This window comes from Cydia strobilella, chromosome 23 (genome assembly GCF_947568885.1).
Source record: "Cydia strobilella chromosome 23, ilCydStro3.1, whole genome shotgun sequence".
Taxonomy (NCBI): Eukaryota; Metazoa; Arthropoda; class Insecta; order Lepidoptera; family Tortricidae; genus Cydia; species Cydia strobilella.
The window spans coordinates 1344939-1360497 of NC_086063.1; the positions used below are offsets into that span (position 1 = coordinate 1344939).

The 15559-nt window shown below is 34.3% G+C and overlaps 1 protein-coding gene across 2 annotated transcripts in view; it reads right to left on the reverse strand.

Moving 5' to 3' along the window:
- Positions 1-4515: 4515 nt before the first annotated feature.
- Positions 4516-15559, reverse strand: part of LOC134751772 (nephrin-like) — a 267799-nt gene continuing 256755 nt past the window's right edge. For both annotated transcript variants that reach the window (XM_063687242.1, XM_063687241.1), the window contains exons 20-26: positions 14671-14841; positions 12377-12573; positions 11839-12004; positions 11225-11346; positions 10357-10483; positions 9428-9534; positions 4516-6985 (exon numbers count right to left, since the gene is read on the reverse strand). In XM_063687242.1, the coding sequence (XP_063543312.1) occupies positions 6731-6985; positions 9428-9534; positions 10357-10483; positions 11225-11346; positions 11839-12004; positions 12377-12573; positions 14671-14841 (1145 nt within the window). In that variant the 3' untranslated portion in view covers positions 4516-6730. The remainder of the gene's footprint in view (positions 6986-9427; positions 9535-10356; positions 10484-11224; positions 11347-11838; positions 12005-12376; positions 12574-14670; positions 14842-15559) is intronic.

Here is a 15559-nt window from a genome sequence, read left to right on the forward strand (position 1 = left end):
CAGTTCTTAACATACATCTTTAATTCAATTTCATGCAGATTATACAATGATGAGCGTTACGTAATAAAGTCACATTTGGAATTATCGAATAATTTACAACCTTACAATTTTAACGAGCGAGTATAATTTACAATTAATGAAGATGAGTTTAATAATTCGTTAATTATCGACGGAACAAAACCTGAGTGGATATTTGTACTTGTATAAAAGAAATTACGGTGGTAAGCCGCGTAACTTATAATATAACTTAATATTTAATTAAAATAAGGTTTCAATATCTTTACAATTTACTTTTCCCGAAAATAAATGAATAATTAGAATTATTCGTTATTGAAAGTTATGCGTTATTTGACATTAGAAAACAGTTAACGCGTATTGAAATAATTTAATTAAGACAATAAAACAAAAACGTCTATTATTCGCAAATATAAAATACTATAAATACGGCATGTAAAGGTAAACGGGCGGAAAACGTCCGTCTGGGCGTCCCAGATACCGCTGGAGTGACGAAGCCCTTAAAGACCTGTCCGCCCTCGGAATATCCAACTGGCGTAAAGTGGCACAGAAAAGGGCAGAGTGGCGCTCTCTTGTGTCAGAGGCCAAGATCCTTTTTGAGTCACTGAGCCAGTGAAGAAGAAGATAAATACGGCGTAAGTGGTGTTTAAGTCAATAGTTTTATAAAACTTATATGGGGCATTTTCTATGAAGAGGGACCTTATTGTCGATGGCGCTTACGCCGCACAGCGTCGCGCGGCTTTGTGTTTATATCGGAGCATCGTTAATAATGGCGTAAGCGTCCCTTTTTATAGAAAATACCACATATTGCAAATGACAGCGATAAACTAGACAACCATTGTTTAGTACAAAAATCCACTAACAAGTTGTACAAGGTCTTATACAGGATGGCTGAAGATAAGAGCATTTCCGTTGCCAGGGAGGTTTTAGGATTATACTGAGCAACTTTTACTATGGGACCAACACAAACATCGCGAAAAAAAATTTGGCTGTTTCATAGATTTTGGCTGGTCCATTTTCTATGGGAGAGCAAAATTTTTTTTCGCGATTTCGTGGTTGGTCCCATTGTAAAAGTTGCTTAGTAACCCAAAAGTCTGGCAATGGGAATGCACTTGTTTTTAGTCAACCTGTATAAAAAAACAATTCGTTATTAAAGTTGAAGATACCGAAAGAAAAGGTTTAAATTGTTCTGAACAGAACATTTGGAAACGCAAATGTTTTTGAGAGCCTCACAGGAACTTCTCAAGGTATCTCCATCTGAAAAGTTACCAGTTACCAACAAGTTAATTAATTTAGTCCTTTAAAATATTAAAGATTGATGAATTAAATTTAACGACTTTTAACATTCATTTCAACTCTGAAATTAAAACATGTATTTTGTGAAATTAATTGACTACAGTACAGTTTTAAAACTTAATTAACTGGACTGGACTAAGTTGTACTTCGCTTTGAAGCTCTTTAGGGAAATAGATATTCACCAGTCGCTTTGAATTAGATATACATATTTATGTATAATGTTTGGGTAAACATTATTTTTAGGACTACGAATCGCAGATTTTTCAAAATCTGGTTCGTTAACGTACGTACGTTCGGTTCGTGGTTCGTAGTCCTAAAAATTCAGTATGACAAAAATAATAAAAAAGATCATATACCTAATAAGGTCATCATTTTTGACTTACTATTTAGATAATCTAAAACATATGCAGTAATCGCAGTAGCAATGTCATGCAATTGTACCTATATATCTTGTTCTCTTTGAATAAGTTCTATATTTAAACAATGTTTTTCATGCGAATACTGCACATGCGATTAGCAGGGCAGAATAATTGTGCTCTATAATTTGTTGAAGATATTATTTGAACATGAAGTCTATAGATTTGAGGGTACCTCTAGGAACATGAAGGGACATCGAGGGAACATGAAGTATATAGATTTGAGGGTACCTCTAGTGTAAATTTCATTCGATAACGCGACGTGACCGTACGCGTTTGCGTTGTGTCATTTTGTATGGGATTTTTAGTTTCCAAAACGTCCCGCTTGGCGCGCTATTCAAAATCACATACAAAAATATAACGCAAACGCTATCATTACAAATACATTCTTAATTCTTTGGGATTTTGAAACTCGCATGACTGCATAGGTTGTAATGAGGGTTCCGTATTTTTAAAATGTTTTGCCATGTGACGGTAAAATACAACTTACTTGCCGGAAATGTCCCCTTTTGTGTTTGGAGGGTTTTTTATGGAAATAATGTCACGTAACGATGAAAAAGATTTAAAATAGTAGGTTCAGTTTATATGAAAGTATGTCGAATTAAGGGTCTCCGGCAAGCTCGGTTCTCCATACAAACGTTTCGCGCTCGAAACTTTGTACTTACAATAGGATAAGGTATATCTATGTCTGCAATTAGTTTATGTTGCTTCAGTATCAACATAATCAAAATGAAGGTCATTATTTCACACAATATTTGAAATGCCTACATTCGAGAATACGGTCCAAATACTAGCAAATGTTTCACTTAGTTTGAAATTAATTGAAATTTTGCTATCAAAATAGAAACAGCAAGAAATCAATTTCATTTAATAACAATAAATGCAATATTCTGAATGAAGTTCATCGATAATTGTGTTTTGACATTGAATATCATTTTAATAAGAATTGTCACTTAGGTAAATAATAAATATTTGACGATCACTATCAAGAAAATGGAAGTCTTGATTGATTTTCAGTCATTAGATTCTCTATTGTCAAAACATTATCATTGAAAAATTGGCCGACACTGCGGGGTTGAGAAATGCGTGTCTTTTACTTTTAAGATATATTTATAAATAATATGTAGGTTAGGTATGCTAGTTTTAAGGTATTTATGTATGGGCCAATACTTGCCGGAAAATAAAGATTTCTTTTTTTATTTCACAATAATAAAAAAAACGAGATAATCATGTTTTAATTCAGAGTTAACATCAGATTAACTAATTTATTTACTATTTAATTTAACTGTATTGACAATATGTTTTGAACATTTTAATTAGCACTTACACTAAGATGACAAGCTCTTGAGTTTTGAAAAAAGAAAAAAAAATGGTCTTTTTACGAGATATAACACAATTTGTTGAAGCAAAAATTGTACAAAAATAGGCATTTGAATAACCTCCAACGAAGAAAAATTAAATACTTATTTAAATAAAAAATAAGTACTATCTTTATGATGTTACTGCATAATTAAAACTCCTGATCCATGAAGATCGGTTACTTATGTCAATTGTCAATTGGATTTTTTTAAATACCTGGGCGTTTTCTAAAATAAATATTGAAAACCTGATTCTTTCAAATCTGGACATTCTTGGGCTCATTCTACTCAGAATCGATAGACTTCTCCATCTTACCATTAAAAAAGATGTCCCAAAATGACCATTCTATTACGTCACGTTTATGTGCGTGACGTAGTGGAATGTATGTGCGTGACGTAGTGGAATGTACAGTTTTCACACAAATTTTTGGGATTTTTTTATCATCAGGATTGAATATGCTAGTGATTCTGAGTTGAAATAACCCAAAAACACCAGGATCTGTGAGAATCAGGTTTTCAATATTTATTTTAGAAAACGCTTACCTACCAACATAGTTTTCCGGGTGCAACTTTTTTGTTTACTTTGTAATGGTAGATAACACACAATGTTACCTACTACCGTTTACGTGAGGCGGTTGGTAAGTACTTACTAGTGTCTCTGTGAGCTGTGGACCTCAAGGTAAGCTTAAAAATTGTAAAAATAAAAAATAGTTACCGTCGATTACGTTTTCGACATTCTGAGGAAGATTTTGTAGGACATACGTTCATATTGTGCAGAATAGGGAAGTCTATTCATTAACCAAATTTTATCGAATTCTGTTATAAAAAAAAAAAAAAATATCGGCCCATTTTATAAAATGCAGTAACATCAATTTGTGATCTCAAATAAGTTTGTAAAGTTTTGACGTGTGAATGATATTCATAATATAAATTGAGGCCAACATAAATTTGCTTTACTTCAGTCTTGCTTTGTTTATAATTCTCTGAAATTTCAGAACTAAATAATGTGAACAACATGTATTTGAAAGGATTTCACATAATTCACTCTTATATTCTACAAAGTTCGTATTTTAATCTAAAGTTTCGGCATTATTTAAGTGATATTTTAATTTCAAAATGGCATATAAGTATAAGGCACGATTTTAATATTTACTAATTTTACTTAAGATAACGTAGGGACGTTTGACACAGCTACAATTTTTTTTTCTATCTAGAAACTCTTAAAGACTATTTAAATAACGAAGTTAGAAAAAAATAAATTGTAACTATACTTGGCACTTTTATCACTCATAAAATAAAATGGAGAAGACTTATTCAGTATAAAAAAATGCCGTTTTTTAATTTTGAGAACAATGATATGTTTGGAAATTTTATTACAACTTAAAAATAAACGGAAAATAAGGAAAATAAATAAAACAAAAACATTTCAATTAGTTTTTTTATTTAAATTCGAAATGTAACAACAAATATGTTTGTTCATGTATATGAAATCGTATTTTTCATCAATGGATGGATTTATAATTCAATTATTAATCAATAGACAAAATCAATTATAAAATCAGTCCATGGCAGTATCGTTGATTAAAACATTGTTACAAATTCGAAAAACAAAAATAAAATAAAAATAATTAAGTAGCTTATTAACTTAAAAATAAAAATTAATAAAACTTTGGTATCTGTATTAAAACCGATTAAATTTTGGAGTAGAAAAGCTATTAATGTAATAGTAGAGAAAATAAAAATAATTTATTTACAGTTATCTAAGCAGGATAAATTAAAATTAAACGATAAAACTTACATTTATTGTCAGTTTGCGATTGAGTATTAGTTTTATTTACATGTGATGAAGAAAATAAAATCTAGTCATTTAAATTATACATAATGAAAATTTGGCAGTACAATTTAGTTAACTTAAACCTAAAACGAAGATACTGAGATAGTATCAAGATAGTCAAAATGAAGGTCATTAATACACACAATATTTAAAATGCCTACATTCGAGAATACAGTCCAAATACTAGCAAATCTTTCACTTAGTTTGAAATTAATTGAAATTTTGCTATCAAAATAGAAACAGCAAAAAATCAAATTCATTTAATAACAATAAATGCAATATTCTGAATGAAGTGCTTGGACAATTGAGATTTGACATTGAATATCATTTTAATAGGAATTGTCACTTAGGTAAATAATAAATATTTGACGATCACTATTAAGAAAATTGAGGTCTTGATTGATTCTCAGTCATTAGATTCTCGATTGTCAAAACACTATCATTGAAAAATTCTAAAAACAAACGACGGTAACCGCCGCTGGGAAAATTCAAAATTCTCCCATAAATTTTGTAAAAAATTCAAGATCAATTTTATTAACAATTAATAAGAAAATCTATTAAAAACTTAATCAAAAGAGATCCTTCGCGGGAATCGTTTGTATCAATTACAAATTACATACGTTAATTTCAATCAGCAAACATTTCGTAATGAAATCAATTATTAGTAAAATACTCTAAAATGATTACAATTTTGGACAATGAAGTATTTTCAATAATTCGCATAAGAGTGGACGTTAATTAAATTTACAAGAATATTGATAAGTCAGTCAATCATTGAGAGGTTCGTTCAATAATGACTTAAGTATATCATTATTGAAAAATGTTTGGTACTACAAGTAAATTAGTTTTACATTTATAGTTTTCATGGATTTAGTTTTACAATACAATGCCGAAATGCAAAGTTAATTACTAGGTGTTTATTTTCGATAGATACTTCTATTATTATAGGTTATTCAGGCTTGACTTATTTAACCTTCAGAATACAAATAAACATGCGGTTTTGGAGATGTATTTATATTGAATTGTTTTTATAAATTAAGTACTTAACTATGTAGTGTTTTATATTGCAAATACCAAATTTACTTGAAATACCTACTGCAAAATCAGCCATCTTAATAAAGATCAACTATAAAAAGAAGTACTTTAAAAATAATTATGGAATAAAGATACGTTTATCAAATTGACCAATTGCTATGTAGAATATTATATCTACTAAACTTATAGATAAAGAAGAAAATGTTTGTAGTATATTTAATGATGGTGCAAGAAGCAAGGTTATATTTTAAGTTTTCTTAGTTCATAATAATTAAATAAATATCATAACCCTGCTTTCTTGTAGCTTGTCAGACAAAAAGTTGACTTGAAAACATCATCATCATACTTAAATTTTAATCCTTGTCCATTCATGGAAAGATGGCATGACTTTGCTTTATCCCAAGCCTTAGATTCAAAATACAACAATGTAATTCATCCATTTAGGCAAGCATATTACTTTATCAATAAAACTGGATTTAAAATAGTCACCGAAATGTCCAGCAAGCGGTTTTGATTTTAAATCCAATTCATCTGATAAAAAGCAACAAGACCGAAAATTCGAATTGTGCCATTTTGGAACATTCCCAAGGTCACAAATCGGTCCTATCACGTTTATTGTGCCGAACGGCACATTGAAACCAAGTTCAAAAGTCCAGGTACCACCGTACCAAAATCACTTACTAATCACTAACTACACTTATCACATTGAATAAATTTTTAAGTCTATCTACATTACCTAACTGTATTTACACAAACACTAACACTTATTTATAATTTTATACCACGTGCGTTTCACTTCTTTTATTATATGATTCATCTATAGTAACGTTTTGTTTTTTGTTTTCTTTTCTAATGGTACCGTATTGTGGTACGTCTGAGGTGAGGTTTTGCACTGTGAGGATCTGACTGGAGTTACTTTGGGGCGTGCTTGAGGATATGGGGCTGCCGTATTGGTTTCCATATTTGTGTCTCGATGGGTCTTTTAGGATGGACTGTGGCTGCTTTGGCACTGGTGTTTGGGAGAGCTGGTGCTGCAACAAAATATTCTTGTTAGTCTGAATAATACAAAACACTGATTTAATCTTGCACTATTTTTACACTTTTTTTTAATAAAGTTTTAAAATTATCTTCGATGTTTCTCGTGGTCGTGGTTTTCCGAGACCACGGAGACAACGCCGTCCTCGAAACGCCGGAGGTAATTTTAAAACTTTATATGCGATTAAGTCCCGTTTTAGTAAAGAAAAAAGTCTGGTTAGTGACGGGATTGAAAGGTTATAAGAGCAATTTGTCACTGGAATGACCACCAAAGGTTGGTTTTATACAGTTGACAAAATATTATTCAGTGCAAATTATATATCGTCAACTAACAGAAATGTGTTAAACTTATTCACTTGCTACTACTACGTATAAATAACATTATTGCAATTTTGAATTTATTCCATTACTTATAGTTTTTTAATTCGATTTGATTTTGTCCTTTTAAAATGACATCAGGATTTAGGAGGTTCAGGGCACGTTCACATTTCGATTGTAGTTAGCAGCATACTATCTGTTGTTCTGTAAACGCTCTATTATTTATAGCACAAAATGAGCCTGATAATAGTAAATATGAAAATATATGAGCTACAATCGTGATATGTATGTTCAGGAACGCATTGTTCTCAAAACGCAGTCAACTAAAGATGTCACCGTAAAGTTAGATGTTTTGTTTGGCAACAAAGCATGTCGCATTGTTTTTAACAAACAAAACATTGCAACTTTGCTGCCCAAAACTAGATTCAGTTCAGAGAAATTATCCAACACCATTTTTACCGACTTTCTTTCACAAACACCAAACAGAGGAAATAGGTACCTATAGGTATATGTCACGTTGTCTTTCACTAAAAGCATCGATATATCCGTATTAAATTTTTTGCCAGATATTTATGCACAGGAAAATCTAAGTTTTTTAAGATATAAATCTTTCGGTAATTCTTTATGAATCAAGACCTTTTCAAAAACATAAAAAACATATTGTAGTTGATTTTAAATAGAACCTGTTTATTTTTAGTCGCCATCAGATAATTATATCGGGGCGGCCTAGGTGTTCACAATTATTTGATCAAATCATTAATCATTTAAGTGCAGGTTCAGATATTTACGAGACCTTGGCCGCATCAATGTCCTACCTTATTTCCAAACTACTTGTAAGCTTCAAAAGCAGTCTGTTTAATGTATTAAACTAGTCCAAAACTGAACGCAGCATCCAGACCTCTGTGTAATGAAGCTTAAACCGTCTCATTTTCGCCTGGGCGACGTCAAAATGAGCTTAATTTCGTCCCCGGTAAGCCAGCGAGAGTTGGAGAAAATTAAATGAACATGAAATTAAATGTGCTTAAAATTTTAGTGTCCGGATAACCTTGTGGTTTGAATGGCGCCTGGAGAGTTTAAATGTGGGGTTTGAAATGTGCTGGATTTATTCGTCTTTCACTAATTATTATTTGGACTGTTGTTTAAAAAATAGTCGATTAAATGATTGATAGCACGTATTATAATCGAACACCCACCTCTGTTACCATATTGTAAAACAAGCGAGCTAGTTGAACACTGCTTTTATCCGAGCAAGCTTTTTTTTTGTTAATTTTTTTTATCCAAGTAGGTAGGTACAGTATTTTACAAATACCCTTAACTAATATACTACAGTCTCCAAAATTTAGACGAGTAAGATAAAACTCAGATTTATGAGACTGCGGTTAAAAGACCTTTTAGTCAGTCAGTCAGTATTTTGAGTCATAAGTCCAGTCCAATCCTTTTTCGAGTATTTGGTGCTATTCATACTACTAGTGTTATAAACAAACACACATTTCACTTTGCTTAATGACGTAGTCTCGGGCTAATTAAAACATAGACTGAAATCTAAATTATATCTTTCAGTTATCGTGCATTTCCCTCGTTATTGTCAGTAGTGTCATTCAGATATCATTCTGATGCCAGTGTACGTTGGGCGTTGGGCCTGTTAGTCTCTGCATTAACTACAATAGGTAAGATTTGTAAGCCGAGGGACAGTAAGTACTACGATACTCTGGATAGTTTCCCCGTACTTGACTGGGACAGCTACAATGAAACCTAATATTCATCGCAAACAAACATTATAAATGCTAGGAGGATTGTCGTCGTCCCAACGCATCTGGGGTCAAGGACGTTCTTATCCCCATGGTCGCCATTCGAGTAGTTTACTCCACGAATCGGTGTTTCGTGCTATATGACCAGCCCATTTCCACTTCAAACTGGCTACGCGTTTTTCAACATCAGTGACCTTGATCTGTTGTCTCAGCCACTCATTCGTTTAACGGTCTCTCAATGTGATCCCCACCAGTTTTATCTCTAGCTGGACAACGCTCAATTTACGTAGTATGTTTGGTGAAAACCCGGGTTTCAGGAGGATATAATGCTATATACAGGACCTCATGAGATTATAGGAACCAAGGTCTCACCTGATTACACCCTGGATGTAGCACGGTGACGTCTGGTGGAGGCACGGGGGCCATTTTTTCGTTTCGTCGTCGCAACGTGCCGCCTGCGGATTGCCGGTCCAAGGGAACTGTGGACAAAAAAGGTAACTGATGTAGCCCTCCGAATCGCTAAACTTAAGTGGCAGTGGGCGGGACACATTGCACGTTTGGGGCGGTAAGGTTCTCGAGTGACGACCTCGTACCGGAAGGCGCAGCGTGGGTAAGCCCCCCACAAGGTGGACTCATGACCTGGTCGCGGGAGTCCGCTGGATGCGGGTGGCGCAAGACCGATCGTTGTGGCACTCTTTGGGGGAGGCTTATGTCCAGCAGTAGACGTCCTCTGGCTGATATGATGATAATGAATGTATCGAATATTGCATGCAAGTTCTCGCGCCATGTAAATGGGGTTTTAAGCAAGAATAAAATCGATCATACATAACGTAGCACAGATTAAGCGTAAGATCGTTAAAAACTGTTTTGTACGAATAATCCACAATATGGGAGCAATTATGTGGTTTGTTAGTAGAAAATCGACATGATTCTGCAAGAAATAAGTTACCAAAGGGTCAATATTCTCCGTGCCTTATTAATAATCGGCTGTATGAGATTCAGACATATTTTACTATAGTGTTAATGTAGAATAAGGTCACGAAGCATGTGGCATGTGTGGATCACTTTTGTGTTTGATTATGTTTGGCTAATAAATTGGTATAGTGGTTGTGTTTTACCAGATTGTCGCTTATGAACGTTTTTTCGGGATTGATTACTTCTGATAATGCTGGAAATCTGAAGGCTTGACTTAAGAATTGAACAATATTAAGCCAACAAATACTGTTCTAACTATTCTCAGAAAAACCAAAAGGATTATTTAATGGTATTTTAGTAGTTTGTCTGATCATAAATTTTCTTACCATCAATTCCATAGCTCATAGGCGGACTCGCGACGTGAGAGGGAGATCCACTCATCCCATTCAGCATGTGCTTCTGAAGTGGTGCCGCTCCGTACTGCTGAGGTGGGGTTGGAGTTCGTCCGGTTTGCTGCAAATAGGGTACGGTCATGTCCAGTCATCATCTCACCAGGCTTATGTACAGTCAGCTACAGAGTTAGTTGACCTCAGTGCAAACAAATTTCTATGCAGGAGTAGTCAGTTATATTTGCAGCTGACTGTCCACACAGCTGCAAAACTGCTTCCACTAAATTAATACTTTTGCACCTCGCTGTACGTGGCATAATGGGCACAGACCTTTCTCAGAAGAAAAGGTGATGGGGATATACTTATGAATTCTTAGATGAGTGCAGGGTACTCACGATGGTTTCCTTTATCGAAAAGTAAATAGTAAAACGAATGATTTTTCGTGCGTCAATACCGAAAAACTCACTGATTCTACCTCTGATTTGGAAGTACGCCTTACGTGTATGTAATCGGCTACATATCGAAATTAATAAGGTAAATACTCGTAATGTTTGCTCGAGAACTAGACTGGAAATAAATCCACATCGATTTGGGCCCGTCTGTTAGGCTCCAATTTATAAAGAACTTTAAGAGCTTTTCTCAAGAGCTTAGATACCTACCAAATTAATCTACTCTTACAAGCCTTTTATTAATTTTGTTCATAAGTTTAGGTCAAAATTACTGCTAACTTATTCGCACGTTATCTTCAATACGATCTTTGTCGAATAAGTCTTCGATATTACGCTTAATCGCTATTAACGGTTCTTCTGCCGTATCCCATTAAATTTCGCGCTGTTCCTTTATTTCAAAGTTTACAAGAACATACCTGTTGCTGCAAGTACTCGCCGATAAGAGGCGGGTAAGAGAGGTAGCGGTCAGAAGCCATGTTGTAGTAGGAGCCATCCAGCGGTGGCATAGGCGAAGGTGCGGGGGCATAGTTCTGTTTGCCTGTCAACAATAAATTGAGTTAATTTGAATTGTAGTTACACTTAAAATATACGTGTAGTATGGAACTCACTTCCTGCAAATCTATTCCGAGCCCACTATAACTTGGATCTTTTTAAATCGAGAGTGAATATCTTTTAGGTAAGCATGCTCCATCTTAGTTACATCGGCACTTAAGTATGAATTAAATTCTTCTGAGATGATTTTTCTCCTCAAACCCTAATCAATTAAAAAAAACCTTTGTTTCTTTTATGCAGAGCGGTCAGCTCCCGTCTTAAGCACGCGGCAAATTAACAATGTCGTTTAAAAAGCAACTGTATCGTGATAGTATTTAAGTTCAAATCTATGTAACAGCTCATTCCAGATATGTTTTGGTAATTTCGAATGATCGACCACCCCAATGTAGGAGAGAAAACACAGCGCTCATATTATACTCGTACTATCGTGAGATTATGGTCGAATGCTTAACTTTTTCCGATAAAAAAAATATCTTACCTGCACTACGGCCAAGCGTGCTATGCCCACTCATATCCTTATGCCTATGCGGATGCGGCAGCGTCCTAGCATGATCCCCTTCATACACGGCATAGTTCGGAGGAGGGTAGTCCAATGGTGGAGGAATGACTAAACCTTGGTCATCCATTAGGTAAGCGTCGGTTTGCTGGAAGGAATAAAGTAGTTTAGAATCTGATTTTTATTATCATCCTAATTAAAATCTGTGCTCTTGTTGATGCATCACAAACTAATGTTATAAAGGTGAATTTACGGTACGTAGTTTTTCTAACGGGTCACGTCTGCCGCATGCATCCGAAGTAAAGCCACCAAGTGGATGCCTCAAGGTGAGCGCGGACGTGGCAGGCCCAGACGGACACGGAGGTACGACTTATACACCTTTTAGTAACTGGCCCGAAAAAGCACAACCACGGGAGTCGTGAAAATGAAGGCTTTGCCTAGCAGTGGGACACTATTAAGGGTTAAGAAAAAAAAAGTTTTGCCAATACCAATGAATTGCAGCAATGATAATGATTCTTACCTGCAGCATATGTCTGCTCGGCATACTCGGCACCTCAGGTATCGGCGGCGGCTGCCTATCATCCATCCCCTCATCTTGTGAATACGTCTCGGACTTCTCAGACACAGAACTCAACGTTTCTCCCGTCATAGTATCGTTGTAGGAGGATGGCGCGTACATCTCTATCGTTGCTGATTTTGAAGCTTGACCGGCTTGTTCTGCGAAAAATATTGGAAGTTAGGGGTGAAATTTATGAATAGAGATGAAAATGTGAGGTGAAATTTGTGATTGAGCATCACAAATTGCAAAAAAATCACAAAAAGCAGATTTGGGGGTTTATTATTAAACTAGGATTTATTTTCCTAGAATATCTTTCTTTTAATCTACATATTTAAAAGAAGCCTTTATCAATGAGACAAGGCGGCTCCGTTGGGCCTCTACATTACAGCCAATAAGTGTTACTAGATATCAAATAAACTGTACACGAATTTCGCAGTTAGACAGGGGTTCCGCCAATATCGAGTGAAAAACCCCAATATATGTTACTGCATAACCCATAGCTTCAAATAGTTGCGCCCTGTTTTCTCGAGTCCGAAGACATTCCATTAGGAAGTGCTGTACATCCTCGACAGAGTCGCAAATATCGCAGTTGGGCGATTCTGCTTTCCTCATTAGATGAGCAAACATGTTTAATGGAATGTGACCGGACCGAAGCCTGTGAGCACGTACAATTTTCGCCCGGTTTGGAATATCTTAATCAGCGTTGGATTCAACATCACTATTTGAGCGCTTATGGAAAATAAATACAATTCGAAATTTTGAATTGTAGATAGAAGCAAATTTTACAACAAACTGTAATTTTCACTACAGATTAAATATACGTAAAATTAAAGTTGTTAAGGTTTTTCCTATATTAGTTAGAGTATCCGTAAGCGCCCTCTGTCGTTATTGGGTCATAATTACCATATCAAAATATTATTATAACGTATTTTATAACCAGAATATTATTATATCGTTTTAGAGGCCGATTTTGATTTTAAAGAAATGTTAAGGTTGTGATACGACCTGATGGCTCACGTCGTGCAAAATGCTACCAAAGCCGTGTCATTACTTTAATGCCAATAAAAAATAGTTAAGTCGGAATTGGCTTCCTAGTATGCAGAAAATACATGAAGCATCATGATTGAGTGCAATGCCAGGGGGTAATCAATTAAATTCGATTATCTACGTTCACAGTCGAGTAAACTAATCGACATGAGAATCATTAAGTGCTAACGCAAGAGGTTGAAATTTGAACGCTGACGGGGGTGAAATTAGGTTCATAGTCGCTTGTGTGTGTTGAAACTTTATGGTTCCTTTTTGCAGTGTAAGCATTTTAGAATTTAGCTTGCATTTACATAGTAGTAGTTTTTTTAAATCAATAGAATAAACTTGTTTACGACTAATACCTTAAAACGACATTTAAAGGCACAATAAAAACTATTTTATATTTATCATGACTAAACAGACAAGAGTATAGACAATAAAATATCTTATAAATTCTCTGAACAATTTTGTACTAAACCTTTTTTGTTCTAAGACGTAATGATATTGCGTTTGAAAAAGCATTAAATTTTAATGAAGGTAAATCAATGTTAATTTAACCTAATGTATGCAGTGCATATTAATGGAAAAGAAAATTGGAAGAAAAATTTGATTGTTTCATTATTCTAATAGCTTGTTAACTGATGTGATGAATTACTTTAAGATAACCACTTATTACTGATAGATACGCAGGAAGTGGATATTTATATTAGCAGGAGATCTGCAATCAAACTTGCAATAATTCTTCTGTCGAAAAGAAAGTGAGGAATGAAGGACTGACATTATTTTACTTTTTGTTGGTACATAATTTAATTAGAGACATAAACGGAGACAAACTATTCGCCTTTTAACACAATTAAATAATAAAAGTAGCTTTTAGGAACTACATTCGCCATCAGATATATCGGAGCGGCCGAGGCGCTCACATTATCTGAACACGCCTCTATTGTCAGGGCATTAGAGTGCGTGTTCAGATATTGTGAACACGTTGTCCGCTCAGATATATCTGATGGCGACTGTACAATACAGAAACGAACTACTACTTAACACTTATAACTTAAAAAATACAAATGATATACAACAATCCAAAGCTTTGCACAATTTTACTAAATTCTGTGGAAATAAGTATAACAATGGCAGCTATCAAAATAATGAATTGACAAAAAAAGGAAAGAAAATGTATATTATCAAAGCTTTAGATTAAAACAAAACAAAGAACTAAACAAACTCACCTTTCAACCGTCTAGATCGGCGTTTAAAAACAAAACAAGCGACTAACGCAGCGTTAACCAAAACTAGAAGTGCTCCTGTGATAGACACATAGACAACTACGCTCTTCGATACGTCGGCTGTTTCTACGTACTCTGTAGTCACTACGTTCAACTCGCCTACTTCTGAAGAAGCTTTAAAGAAAATAAATAAACGAAATCAGCAAATGAATAGTGGAATCTTTTTTAAAACATCTTTATTGGCAGTTTTTGGAAACAATGTTGTCAATATTAGGAATTTTCTTATATTCCTAATAAATAAATAAACCCGACCAAAAAAAATATATCACACGTTATTAAGAGGAAAGGGGACGGCCGCTTCTCCATTCAAACGTAGTCCCCATTTTCCTCTCTGGATGTTGACATTATGGTACATATTTTTACAAAATTTGATGTATATTAACCATAGGTATGCCCCTACGTTTGACTTTTTTCGATTTTTTGATTATTGCTAAATGTAGGAGCAAAAAACAGATTTCATTCAAATTTTTAAATGCTTCTAACTCTTATAATAATTACAAGTTCGAAAAAAGTCCATGTTACGAAGCAAAACATGTCGAACAATTTTCGACATAAAAAACGTGATTTGTCTGAATCATAATTATGGCAGTTTTGTATCTAAAGAGCCTCTTGATTCAAAAGTTTTTCGATTAAACAAAGCAAAACTATTAAATGTAACTTTAGTAAGATCGACAAAAAGTAAAGCTGCCAGTAAAGATCCTTTAAAACTCTACAAGCACATTAACAAAGACAATGATCCTTGTCGTTTACAACTAAACATATAATCGACGAACATTCACATCAAAAACATCAAACATCACACCTCTGATCCTCTTATTTGTCCTCCTGTGCA